The sequence below is a fragment of the Oncorhynchus nerka genome, linkage group LG11, assembly GCF_034236695.1.
Source record: "Oncorhynchus nerka isolate Pitt River linkage group LG11, Oner_Uvic_2.0, whole genome shotgun sequence".
Taxonomy (NCBI): domain Eukaryota; kingdom Metazoa; phylum Chordata; class Actinopteri; order Salmoniformes; family Salmonidae; genus Oncorhynchus; species Oncorhynchus nerka.
Genome location: NC_088406.1, coordinates 27,462,305 through 27,476,409, shown reverse-complemented (window position 1 = coordinate 27,476,409; position 14,105 = coordinate 27,462,305). Strand labels below are relative to the sequence as shown.

The following is a 14,105-nucleotide window of genomic DNA, read 5'->3' as shown; positions in this document are numbered from 1 at the left end:
GGCAAGTCGATTAGGACATTACTTCGTGCATGACACAAGTAATTTTTCCAACAATTGTTTACAGACAGATTATTTCACTTTTAATTCACTGTATCACAATTCTAGTGGGTCAGAAGTTTACATACACTATGTTGACTCTGCCTTTAAACATCTTGGAAAATTCCAGAAAATGATGTCATGGCTTTAGAAGCTTCTGATAGGCTAATGACATCATTTGAGTCAATTGGAGGTGTACCTGTGGATGTATTTCAAGGCCTACCTTCAAACTCGGTGCCTATTTGCTTGACATCATGGGAAAATCAAAAGAAATCAGCCAAGACCACAGAGGAAAAAAATGTAAACCTCCACAAGTCTGGTTCATCCTTGGGAGCAATTTCCAAACGCCTGAAGGTACCACGTTCATTTGTACAAACAATAGTACGCAAGTATAAACACCATGGGACCACGCAGCCGTCATACCGCTCAGGAAGAGACACGTTCTGTCTCCTAGAGATTAATGTACTTTGGTGCAAAAAGTGTAAATCAATCCCAGAACAACAGCAAAGGACCTTGTGAAGATGCTGGAGGAAACAGGTACAAAAGTATCTATATCCACAGTAAAACAAGTCCAATATCGACAGAACCTGAAAGGCAAGGAAGAAGCCACTGCTCCAAAACCGCCATAAAAAAAGCCAGACTACGGTTTGTAACTGCACATGGGGACAAAGATCGTACCTTTTGGAGAAATGTCCTCTGGTCTAATGAAACAATAATAGAACTGTTTGGCCATAATGACCATCGTTATGTTTAGAGGAAAAAGGGGGAGGCTTGCAAGCCGAAGAACACCATCCCAACCGTGAGGCATGGGGGTGGCAGCATCATGTTGTGGGGGTGCTTTGCTGCTGGAGGGACTGGTGCACTTCACAAAATAGATGGCATCATGGGGAGGGCAAAGGATGTGGATATATTGAAGCAACATCTAAAGACATCAGTCAGGAAGTTAAAGCTTGGTCGCAAAAGGGTCTTCCAAATGGACAATGACCCCAAGCATACTTCCAACGTTGTGGCAAAATTGCTTAAGGACAACAAAGTCAAGGTATTAGAGTGGCCATCACAAAGCTCTGACCTCAATCCTGTAGAAAATGTGTGGGCAGAACTGAAAAAACATGTGTGAGCGAGCAAGGAGGCCTACAAACCTGACTCAGTTACACCAGCTCTGTCAGGAGGAATGGGCCAAAATTCACCCAATTTATTGTGGGGGGCTTGTGGAAGGTGTCGTGTCTTTGGCTATGCCGGATTAAGTGATATGACATGCTATTCTATAAAATCCTTCTCTGTAATTAATATTACCTGATTGAGCTAATCATGTAAATGTAATTAACTAGAGAGTCGGGGCACCACAAAATAATATTTATAGAACTGTTATCTTCCGAATAAACTCTTAAAGACCTAGTAATATTTTACATCAATAGCAGTCAATATTAATCGTCACCTTAATTCAGTCTCATCTGAAAGTTGTAATTTCTTGAACCCTGGCTAACAAGTTGAATCAGCAATACAAAATTGGGTTTAATTATTTATTTACTAAATACCTAACTAATCACACATAATTACATATACAAAGAATGAATCATACCTTGATTACAAATTACGTCATAAAGGAAAACGTCACTAGCATACGGAACAGATATGACAGCTGGTTACACAAAAGAAAAGGGCTGGGTTTGAGTGAAAGAGCAGGAAGACTGAGGGACAAAGGGAGAAGCTGTGCTATCGTAAATACAGTATCTTATGCATTCTAAATTACCGCCCATTTGGAAAAGGAAAATGCAATAAATATTTACTCTGAGCTGCGCTTCGGTAGGTTGGTGGTAGACGGAAGGCCGTGCTGCCAAACCGAGTCCTTTGTCCTTTGGAGAATGTCTCTGGTGGTCAATTGGATACGTTGTAGTAATGTCATTGTGTGGTAGACTCTGTTTCTGTTCTTTCCTAGCCCGCGTTTGCAGCTGCTGTTGCTAACTCAACGGCTAGGAGGTATCACTTCTGTAGTGAATAAGAGTTCAAAGTTCACACCATTCGCAACCAAAGCTCACGCTGAGGTTGGCTTAGTTCTGTAGTTGACATGTTAGTCCTTTTAACGCAGAGGCTGCAGACCTCACGTACTTGGAACAGAAGGTTACATTTTCGTCAAGGCTTTATATAGTGGAGCGAGAAGGGTGTGTCTGAAAAGTTTTATAACCCATGACTCTTCACAGGGGCGGGCCACTGATTGAGCAGAGCCCTAACCTTATGAAAACCCAATTCTCTCATTTGGAAGCTAAAATTACATTTCATCTTTTCACCAATAATTTTATATTCAAACATTTAAATTGAACAACAATTCCATGTGAATCCGATAACTCTGATGTGTAGACTTTCCACTGTAGAGTTTATGTCATCCTATCATTGAGGATAATGTCCCAGATGACAACCGAACATCATATTCATTAAGTAGCCACGCATATGTTCAATTGGTCGGATTACCAGAATATAGTTTATTTCCCCCCACCTTCTGATGTTCCCAGAATCTCTATGTTAACCAAGGGGTTTTCAAATTTCACATCAGTAGGGTAGAGAGAGGAAAAAGGGGGGAAGAGGTATTTATGACTGTCATAAACCTAACCCCAGGCCAACGTCATGACAAAGGCTACCCGAAACTTTTGACCCAAGTTAAACAATTTAAAGGCTTTTGACCCAAGTTAAACAATTTAAAGGCAAATATTAATTGAGTGTATGTAAACTTCTGACCCACTGGGAATGTGATGAAAGAAATAAAAGCTGAAATAAATCCTTCTCTCTACTATCATTCTGACATTTCACATTCTTAAAATAAAGTGGTGATCTTAACTAACCTAAGATTGAATTTTTACTAGAATTAAATGTCAGGAATTGTGGAAAAACTGAGTTTAAATGTATTTGGCTAAGGTGTATATAGACTTCCGACTTCAACTGTAAATACTCAATTCACGTCACAAATAATATGGTTAGTGCGGGTAGTATTCGAACACAGCTAAAGTGTTTTTAGTAGGCAAGACGGAGACTGTACTTTACACAACATTTCTGTATTTATAGTGGTCTGTGTGGAAGGGGGGTTGGGGCGGGGTCTCAGGTACACCTGAGAGGGAGAGTGTGTTTTTTTGCCATATTTTGGATTGTGTGTGTGGTTTTATGAGGCATTTGCTGGAATGTGTGTCTATGACACAGAGACATAGAAAGCCTATGTGTGTGTCCACCTATCTCCAAATCATGATTCCGTTGCTGTGCTTGACTTGGCACTGTCACTCGTGTCCTTGCATACTCACACACTGAGCCTCTCTCAGGGTCCAGCATGTTCTTGACCTTGTAACGACACAACACAGTCATTACTCACTCAACACATCTAGGGACATATGTCACACGGCCATATGTCTGTCTGTCTGTCTGTCTGTCTGTCTGTCTGTCTGTCTGTCTGTCTGTCTGTCTGTCTGTCTGTCTGTCTGTCTGTCTGTCTGTCTGTCTGTCTGTCTGTCTGTCTGTCTTTCACTTTTAATCACAGTCCTTCCCTCTCCATCTGTCTCCATCTCTGTCTTCATCTCTTTCTGTTGGTTTTTATTGAGACTAATCTCGTCCTATTTTTGTGTCTTGCAGGTGGAGGACGCCATGCTTATGTTTGACAAAACGACTAACAGACACAGAGGTAAGTCAGTCAACATACTATCTCCCTCATGTTGTGCTTATTACCCTGCTATCTATTGGTGTTGAACCATGCATGTTAGTGTGTGAAAGAATAGTTTAATTCTCCATGCAGTGGATTCATGGTCAATGGCCTCTGACTATAGGTTATAGCCCGTAGTTGTATATATACACTATATACTGTATACATGTAACTGCCAAAATAAAGGAAACACTTATATATATATATATTTTACCTTTAACTAGGCAAGTCAGTTAAGAACAAATTCTTATTTTCAATAACGGCCTAGGAACAGTGGGTTAACTGCCTTGTTCAGGGGCCGAACAACAGATTTTTACGTTGTCAGTTTGGGGATTCCATCTTGCAACCTTTTTGGTTACTAGTCTAACGCTCTAACCACTAGGCTACCTGCTGAGCAAGGCGCGTTCTCAGAGCATGCGCAGAACAGCTGGCAGGCATATTCACAGTGATTTTCAACCTCTCCTTGTCCCAGTCTGTCATCCCAACATGATCACAATCTCATGGCACAATGACTACTGCCCATGAAGAGCTTGAGCTTGATTATGGCAAACATCAACTCCATCATCCCAGACACCCTAGATCCACTTTCAATTTGCAAACAGCCCCAACAGATCCATAGACGACGCAATCTTAATTGCTCTCCACCCTGCCCTCACCCACCTAGATAAGAGGAATACCTATGTGAGAATGCTGTTTATTGACTACAGCTCTGCGCTCAACTTCATTGTCCCCTCCAAGCTCGTCACCAAGCTTAGGACCCTGGGACTGAACACCTCTCTGTAGCTAAATCCTAGAGTTCCTGACGGGCCGACCCCAGGTGTTGAGGGTAGGGAACATCACCTCCACCACGCTGACCCTCAACGCGGGGGCCCCACAGGGGAGTGTGCTTAGTCCCCTCCTGTACTCCTTGTTCGCCCACGACTGCGTGGCGAGCACGCCCCCATCCACATCGACAGGGCTGCAGTGGAGCGGGTCGAGAGCTTCAAGTTCCTCCGTGTCCAAATCACTAAGAACTTAACATGGTCCACACACCCGCACAGTGGTAAAGAAGGCGCGACAGTGCCTCTTCCCCGTCAGGAAGGTGAAAAGGTTTATCATGGGCCCTCAAATCCTCAAAAGTCCTACTGTTGTACCATTGAGCGCATCTTGACCGGCTGCATCACTGCTTGATATGGCAATAGTACCACCTTTGATGGCATGGTGCTACAGAGGGTGGTGCAGCGAGCCTTGTACATCACTGGAGCTGATCTCCCTGCCATCCAGGACCTCTACCAGGTTATGTGAAAGGAAGGCCCGGGCAATGTTAAAAGACTCAACCCACCCAAGCCATAGACTGTTCTCTCTGCTTCCGCACGGCAAGCGGTGACAGTGTATCAAGTCTGACACCAACAGGCCCCTGAACAGCTTCTATCCCCAAGCCATAAGACTGCTAAATAGCTAACTATATAGCTAACGAAATAGCTAACGAATTAGCTAACGAAATGGCTACACAGACTGAGTTCACCCTTTCTATTTTCTATGCACACTCCCGGGCCCTACACACTCAAACATACTGACACTCCAACACACAATAGACAGATACATTTACTCACATACAATCATATACGCTGCTGCGACTCTGTTTATCTTATATCCTGATGCCTAGTCACCTTACCCCAATACATATCTATCGATCCAGTATCCCTGCACATTGTAAATATGCTACTGGAACTGACTGACCCTGTATATAATATGCTTACTTACTTTCTCGTGTTTAATTCCTTGTGTTTTTGATCTACCTTGTTATTTTTTGTATTACATTTGTTATTGATTACTGCATTGTTGGGGTTAAAGCTGGCAAGAAAAGCATTTCACTGTACTTGTGCACGTTACATTAAAACTTTAAATACTTATGGGAGATTCTGGAGCGGCACAAAACAAATGATGGAATGTATCGTGAAACAATGGTGTTGTATCCCTCCAATAGAGGTCCAGACACTTGTAGAATCTATTCCGAGGCGCATTGAAGCTCTTCTGGTGGCTCGTGGTGGCCAAACGCCCTATCCAGGCACTGTTGTTATTTTTATTTCTTTTTTGGCAGTGCCTTCAGAAAGTATTCACACTCCTGGACTTTTTCCACATTTTGTTGTTCTGTCACTTACCTACCTACACACAATACCCCAAAATGTCAAAGTGGAATTATGTTTTTTGATTTGTTTTTACAAATGAAAATATCTTGAGTCAATAAGTATTCGACCCCTTTGTTATGGAAAGCCTAAATAAGTTCAAGAGTAAACATTTGCATAATAAGTTACATAATAAGTTGCATGGACTCACTCATTGTGCAATAATAGTGTTTTAACATGATTTTTAAACGACTACCTCACCTCTGCACCCCACACATACAATTAATCTGTAAGGTTCCTCAGTTGAGCAGTGAATTTCAAACACAGATTCAACCACAAAGACCAGGGAGGTCTTCCAATGCCTTGTAAAAAAGGGAACATATTGGTAGATGCGTTTCAAAAAAAGAAGCAGACATTGAATATCACTTTGATCATGATGCAGTTATGAATTACTCTTTGGATGGTGTAGCAATACACCCAGCCATTACAAAGATACAGACGTCCTTCCTAACTCAGTTGCTGGAGAGGAAGGAAACCGCTTTGGGATTTCACCATGAGGCCATCCGTGACTTTAAAACAGTTAGAATTGAATGAAGATGGATCAGCAACATTGTAGTTACATTGAAGTCTCTTCTTCTTATTGGTGTCCTTTAGTAGTGTTTTGTTTATGCAGTAATTCCACCATGAAGGCCTGATTCACACTGTCTCCTCTGAACAGTTGATGTTGAGATGTGTCTGTTACTTGAACTCTGTGAAGCATTTATTTGGGCTGCTTTCTGAGGTGCAGTTAATTGCCTATTTCTGAGGCTGGTAACTCTGGGTCCTCCTTTCCTGTGGCAGATCTCATGAGAGCCAGTTCATTATAGCGCTTGATGGTTTTTGCGACTGCACTTAAAGAAATGTTCCATTTTTTGTCTTAAAGTAATGATGGACTGTCGTTTCTCTTTGCTTATTTGAGCTGTTCTTGCCATAATATGGTCTTGGTATTTTACCAAATAGGGCTATATTCTGTATACCACCCCTACCTTGTCACATCACAGCTGATTGGCTCATACGCATTAAGGAAACAACTTCCGCAAATTAACTTTTAACAAGGCACACCTGTTAATTGAAATGCATTCCAGGTGACTACCTCATGAAGCTGGTTGAGAGAATGCCAAGACTGTGAAAAGCTGTCATCAGTGCAAAGGGTGGCTGATTTGTTTAACACTTTTTTGCTTACTACATGATTCCATAAGTGTTATTTCATAGTTTTGATGTCTTCAGCATTATACAATGTAGAAAATAGTAAAAAATAAAGATAAACTCTTGAATGAGTAGGTGTGTCCAGACTGTTGACTTTTACTGTATATAATACCCCTATAGATGCATGCACAAACACTTACACCCTGTTAGATTGACCCTATATGGTTGTTTTATTCACTGTGAATTTAATTGGCCTGCCTCCCCCTCTATCCCTTTCTCCCATCATGTGATGTGTTGATAGGGATTTGGCCAGGCGTTTTGGGGATTGACTAGGAGGAAAGGGTTACAGAACAAAGAGGGTCTGTGTGGTCTGATAACACTGCTGATAGTGGGCAGAGCCGGACGCGTGCTTGCATTTATCTCCCCCTCTTATCTCCAGGCCTTATCTGGTTTTAGCGGGGAGGCTTCTCTCTAAAGCAGAGGACTTTCCAAAGACAGAGCGCTGGCTCCACACTAAAACCTACTGGCCTGTTTTTCCTTTTTTTCACTGGATCTACACAAAAGAGCTTACCGTTTACTCACACACACACACACAGGCACAAGCGCATATCGCAATATAATATTATTACGATATGTTGGATTCAACATTTTGAACATTGAGATATTAAAGACATGATAGATCAGACGCATAGTATAGTAAGGAGTGAGATCTGTAGAAAGACAGAGTGGCTTTGGAATGTGTTGGGCCGATTGGAGGATATAGGGATATAGTGTTGATAGAGGGGAGACAGATGGACATCTGTGGATTAGGTGAAGGAGGGGTTGAGGTCAGGAGGTGAGGTCAGATCCCCTGAAGGGAGTAATAAGGGTTTAGTAGCCTGTTATTCTTTTCCTGTAGAACCATAAGATGTAAGGATTGGAGAGAAGGAGGAGTGTCTTAAGTGGGATATATATATCTGTGGTGTGGGAAATGTTGGGTTGTCTGAATTACAGCTGTACAGAACCTTTCCAGTCGGCTGTACCTTCGCCAAAACTTAGCCATTTTTCATATTATAGCTTGTTCTCCATCATCTTTTTAAATAATGAGCCAAAATATGCTGGAGAGGGTCAAGTTCACATCTGTACACAGGAGTGCATCACCACACCATGGTTATGGCCTTAATTGCAGCAGCAGCCTGATGAAAACAGGTCTATCATGGCTTTCTGCTTAACGGACAACTTTGTGTCCCATAGTAGTGTGCTGTGTGTGACATGTGGTTGTACTGTGTTTAGTGTGTCAGCCGCTTAGTGTCAGGGGGTCGGACAGCTCTACACTTTTTTCAATGTTCCTTTGTTTGAGTCATTCCAACAAATAGTTGTAAAACAATATGTTCAAATGTGTTTCATTTGAATAAAGGCTGCTGTTTAGAACACAGTGATTTGAATGCAGTGATTTGAATGCCGTATGGACTCTGACCTTCAGCTCCATGCATACTTCATGAGCTCCTAGCACTATTCCCAGGGTTCTCTCCTCTAGTTCTGGTTGTGAAGCAACTAGGAACACTCTCACAGGGCACGCTTGGTGGCCATAGCTACTAAGCTGGTGGAACAGGGGCTCTGGGGGTGTTTCAAGGAGCCTGACTCTAGAGACTGATATTGGAGGTTGGAGAGAGGGAGGGAGGGACAGATGGAGAGGGGGAGAGAGAGAGGCGTAGTGAGGTCAGGCTTAGGTTAAAAGTGTTTTACCTGGTGCTAGTATGGTTTAACGTGGATGAAAAGGCCTGTTTATTCTCCCCTGGCTGTGTGATTGGTTTGATTGGAGTGCGGGGCACCCGGGTCAACAACACAACTGTCACGGCTATTAGGAATACAACTTGTAAACATCCAGCTAGATAGTCAGACAATGGCAGCAGGGGTAATGGCAAACCATTTCCATGATGGTTAGAGAATAAAATACCCATCCGTTCCCGGGACTTTCAAAGTGAGACGGAGAGTGATGTTTCACATTTGCCTTCGCCGCTGTGGTTTTGCAGCAGATGCGTTTCACTCTAATCCATTCTGCATTTGGAACGCATATGATTGTCCTTTTGTATCACTCTGTCTGTTCTGTTGGTCCTCTCCGCTCACCCCCCCTCCATTACCCTAGCTGTTAAACTGGGTCCTGGAGGTTACATTTAGAACAGCTTGCCAGTAATTGTCCAGTTCCCCACAGTGAATTGACTGGCACACAAACCGCTATTGTATTGGCGAAGCAAAGAGCCATAAAAAAATGCAGCATCTGAGGATAGTGTTTGAATGGATGTGTCACATCAAGGTAAACTCTGTGCTATGGCTATTCAGAGGCAGGAGAGCTCTCCTATTCACACTCATATCGCTGCTATTCAGAGACTGAGACTGTCAGCTGGGTGAGTCATCATTGTCTCTGCCTCGAAACGTCCACACTCTCTCTCTAGGATTATTAAGTAGTCTGTTTGGTAAACTAGTGCTGCTAGCTGGAATATAGCGGGCATCACAGCTGTGTGTGTTGATGTTCGGCTGTGTGACGTGTGTTGATGTCCGTGTGTGTGTGTGTGTGTGTGTGTGTGTGTGTGTGTGTGTGTGTGTGTGTGTGTGTGTGTGTGTGTGTGTGTGTGTGTGTGTGTGTGTGTGTGTGTGTGTGTGTGTGTGTGTGTGTGTGTGTGTGTGTGTGTGTGTGTGTGTGTGTGTGTGTGTGTGTGTGAGAGAGAGATCCGCTGCAGCCTGTTCTTCCACTCCTGACACTCATGTGAAGAATTCAGCAGTGTCCTTCAGTGTGTGGCGAGGTGACTGATGAAATTACTGCTAAAAGACGTCCTCACAAAGGCTGAGTCACACAGCCTCTCCCTGGAGGACGCATTTGAGGACAGTCAGGGATGAAATGAAACTCATGGGGTGCTTCTCAGTAGTTTCAATATGCTTCCTATCTTGGTCCTGACATGTGTCTGTCTGTCTGGGTGATCTTCTTTTTTATAGTTTTAACATCAGCTAATGATGAAACCCAATGAAACAGTTCCTGCTGTGTATGTCTTAAGACATACAGTATAAAACAAAATGCCAACCACATCCAACAGAAACCAACATGACAGGGAGAGATGTAGGCCGTCTTTGTCAAATTAGAATTTGTTCTTAACTGACTTGCCTAGTTAAATAAAGGTTAAATATATATATATATATTTTTTTAAAGATTCAACAATGCTTAGAACAGTGGAATATTTGATATTTTCAACATGTTAAACATTTAAGGTAATTGATTTTGTTCTTGAAACACAATTATTTATATTGTAACACTGTCACAATACAGCAGCTACTAACAATCACAATCAGTAACAAACACAATGGCACTGTTGCGTTTGATCAAATGCACTTCAACTTCACAGATTTCTCTGTGGTGATTGGACATGTCCCTTGAAGCAGAATCAAAGGAGAACAGAGAGAATGTTAGCAACAGTGGTATGGGAGAGTGTATGATGTGAGTGACAGTAGTAGGGGAGAGTGTATGATGTGAGTGACAGTGGTAGGGGAGAGTGTATGACGTGAGTGACAGTGGTAGGGGAGAGTGTATGATGTGAGTGACAGTGGTAGGGGAGAGTATATGATGTGAGTGACAGTGGTAGGGGAGAGTATATCATGTGAGTGACAGTGGTAGGGGAGAGTGAATGATGTGAGTGACAGTGGCAGGGGAGAGTGTATGATGTGAGTGACAGTGGTAGGGGAGAGTATATGATGTGAGTGACAGTAGTAGGGGAGAGTGTATGATGTGAGTGACAGTGGTAGGGGAGAGTGTATGATGTGAGTGACAGTGGTAGGGGAGAGTATATGATGTGAGTGACAGTGGTAGGGGAGAGTATATCATGTGAGTGACAGTGGTAGGGGAGAGTGAATGATGTGAGTGACAGTGGCAGGGGAGAGTGTATGATGTGAGTGACAGTGGTAGGGGAGAGTATATGATGTGAGTGACAGTGGTAGGGGAGAGTGTATGATGTGAGTGACAGTGGTAGGGGAGAGTGTATGATGTGAGTGAGAGTAGTAGGGGAGAGTGTATGATGTGAGTGACAGTGGTAGGGGAGAGTATATGATGTGAGTGACAGTAGTAGGAGAGAGTGTATGATGTGAGTGACAGTGGTAGGGGAGAGTGTATGATGTGAGTGACAGTAGTAGGGGAGAGTATATGATGTGAGTGACAGTGGTAGGGGAGAGTGCATGATGTGAGTGACAGTGGTAGGGGAGAGTGTATGATGTGAGTGACAGTGGTAGGGGAGAGTGTATGATGTGAGTGACAGTGGTAGGGGAGAGTGTATGATGTGAGTGACAGTGGTAGGGGAGAGTGTATTTTTTATTTTTTTATTTCACCTTTATTTAACCAGGTAGGCAAATTGAGAACAAGTTGTCATTTACAATTGCGACCTGGCCAAGATAAGCAAAGCAGTTCGACACATACAACAACACAGAGTTACACATGGAGTAAAACAAACATACAGTCAATAATACAGTATAAACATGTCTATATACGATGTGAGCAAATGAGGTGAGATAAGGGAAGTAAAGGCATTAAAAGGCCATGTTGGCAAAGTAAATACAATATAGCAAGTAAAACACTGGAATGGTAGATTTGCAGTGGAAGAATGTGCAAAGTAGAAATAAAAATAATGGGGTGCAAAGGAGCAATATAAACAAATAAAATAAATACAGTAGGGAAAGAGGTAGTTGTTTGGGCTAAATTATAGGTGGGCTATGTACAGGTGCAGTAATCTGTGAGCTGCTCTGACAGTTGGTGCTTAAAGCTAGTGAGGGAGATAAGTGTTTCCAGTTTCAGAGATTTTTGTAGTTCGTTCCAGTCATTGGCAGCAGAGAACTGGAAGGAGAGGCGGCCAAAGAAAGAATTGGTTTTGGGGGTGACTAGAGAGATATACCTGCTGGAGCGCGTGCTACAGGTGGGTGATGCTATGGTGACCAGCGAGCTGAGATAAGGGGGGACTTTACCTAGCAGGATCTTGTTGATGACATGGAGCCAGTGGGTTTGGCGACAAGTATGAAGCGAGGGTCAGCCAACGAGAGCGTACAGGTCGCAATGGTGGGTAGCATATGGGGCTTTGGTGACAAAACGGATTGCACTGTGATAGACTGCATCCAATTTGTTGAGTAGGGTATTGGAGGCTATTTTGTAAATGACATCGCCGAAGTTGAAGATTGGTAGGATGGTCAGTTTTACAAGGGTATGTTTGGCAGCATGAGTGAAGGATGCTTTGTTGCGAAATAGGAAGCCAATTCTCGATTTAACTTTGGATTGGAGATGTTTGATGTGGGTCTGGAAGGAGAGTTTACAGTCTAACCAGAAACCTAGGTATTTGTAGTTGTTCACGTATTCTAAGTCAGAGCCGTCCAGAGTAGTGAAGTTGGACAGGCGGGCAGGTGCAGGAAGCGATCGGTTGAAGAGCATGCATTTCGTTTTACTTGTATTTAAGAGCAATTGGAGGTCACGGAAGGAGAGTTGTATGGCATTGAAGCTTGCCTGGAGGGTTGTTAACACAGTGTCCAAAGAAGGGCCAGAAGTATACAGAATGATGTCGTCTGCGTAGAGGTGGATCAGAGACTCACCAGCAGCAAGAGCGACATCATTGATGTATACAGAGAAGAGAGTCGGTCCAAGAATTGAACCCAGTGGCACCCCCATAGAGACTGCCAGAGGTCCGGACAGCAGACCCTCCGATTTGACACACTGAACTCTATCAGAGAAGTAGTTGGTGAACCAGGCGAGGCAATCATTTGAGAAACCAAGGCTGTCGAGTCTGCCGATGAGGATGTGGTGATTGACAGAGTCGAAAGCCTTAGCCAGATCAATGAATACGGCTGCACAGTAATGTTTCTTATCGATGGCGGTTAAGATATCGTTTAGGACCTTGAGCGTGGCTGAGGTGCACCCATGACCAGCTCTGAAACCAGATTGCATAGCAGAGAAGGTATGGTGAGATTCGAAATGGTCGGTAATCTGTTTGTTGACTTGGCTTTCGAAGACCTTAGAAAGGCAGGGTAGGATAGATATAGGTCTGTAGCAGTTTGGGTCAAGAGTGTCCCCCCCTTTGAAGAGGGGGATGACCGCAGCTGCTTTCCAATCTTTGAACAGGCTAGTAATAGGGGTGGCAACAATTTCGGCAGATAATTTTAGAAAGAAAGGGTCCAGATTATCTAGCCCGGCTGATTTGTAGGGGTCCAGATTTTGCAGCTCTTTCAGAACATCAGCTGACTGGATTTGGGAGAAGGAGAAATGGGGAAGGCTTGGGCGAGTTGCTGTGGGGGGTGCAGTGCTGTTGACCGGGGTAGGAGTAGCCAGGTGTGAGTGATGTGAGTGATAGTGGTAGGGGGGAGTGTATGATGTGAGTGACAGTGGTAGGGGGAGTGTATGATGTGAGTGATAGTGGTAGGGGAGAGTGTATGATGTGAGTGACAGTGGTAGGGGAGAATGTATGACGTGAGTGACAGTGGTAGGGGAGAGTGTATGATGTGAGTGACAGTGGTAGGGGAGAGTGTATGATGAGAGTGACAGTGATAGGGGAGAGTGTATGATGAGAGTGACAGTGGTAGGGGAGAGTGTATGATGTGAGTGACAGTGGTAGGGGAGAGTGTATGATGTAAGTGACAGTGGTAGGGGAGAGTGTATGTAATCTGTTTATCTGGACTGGTAGCTCTGGGACGACAAGTTGCAGGCCCCATATCAGCAGTAAAGAATTAATCTATTGTCACACCACCACTGGGAAAGGTGTGTGAGAGCCTAGTTTGTGAGAATATTATTGCCATTTTCCCCCCGTGAAAATCCAGTGTGTGTAGTCTACAAGACTACAAAATATCATCCTGCAAAACAATATGCATAATTAGAATGGGCATGATGAGGGAAATGTCGTTTGAAACCACAGGTCCCCTTATCTTTAACACAGGACTTGTATTTGCTTTGGGATTACAGGAAACCCACACAGAACAGCAGTGGGAACATGGCTTGGATGAGCTGATTGCTGTAACGCAGTGTCTCCTTCTAGTTCTCTGGAGGCCCACTTTGGGAGGGGGACTCTGAGACGTTGCGGACCCGTGTTCCCCTGCCCTGACTCGGGTTGGAG

The 14,105-nt window shown here is 43.6% G+C and overlaps 1 protein-coding gene across 3 annotated transcripts in view; it reads left to right on the top strand.

Moving 5' to 3' along the window:
- LOC115136632 (RNA-binding protein Musashi homolog 2-like) overlaps positions 1-14,105 on the top strand; it is a 401,963-nt gene that overhangs the window by 198,914 nt on the left and 188,944 nt on the right. For all 3 annotated transcript variants that reach the window (XM_065024349.1, XM_065024348.1, XM_065024347.1), the window contains exon 7: positions 3,646-3,694. In XM_065024349.1, the coding sequence (XP_064880421.1) occupies positions 3,646-3,694 (49 nt within the window). The remainder of the gene's footprint in view (positions 1-3,645; positions 3,695-14,105) is intronic.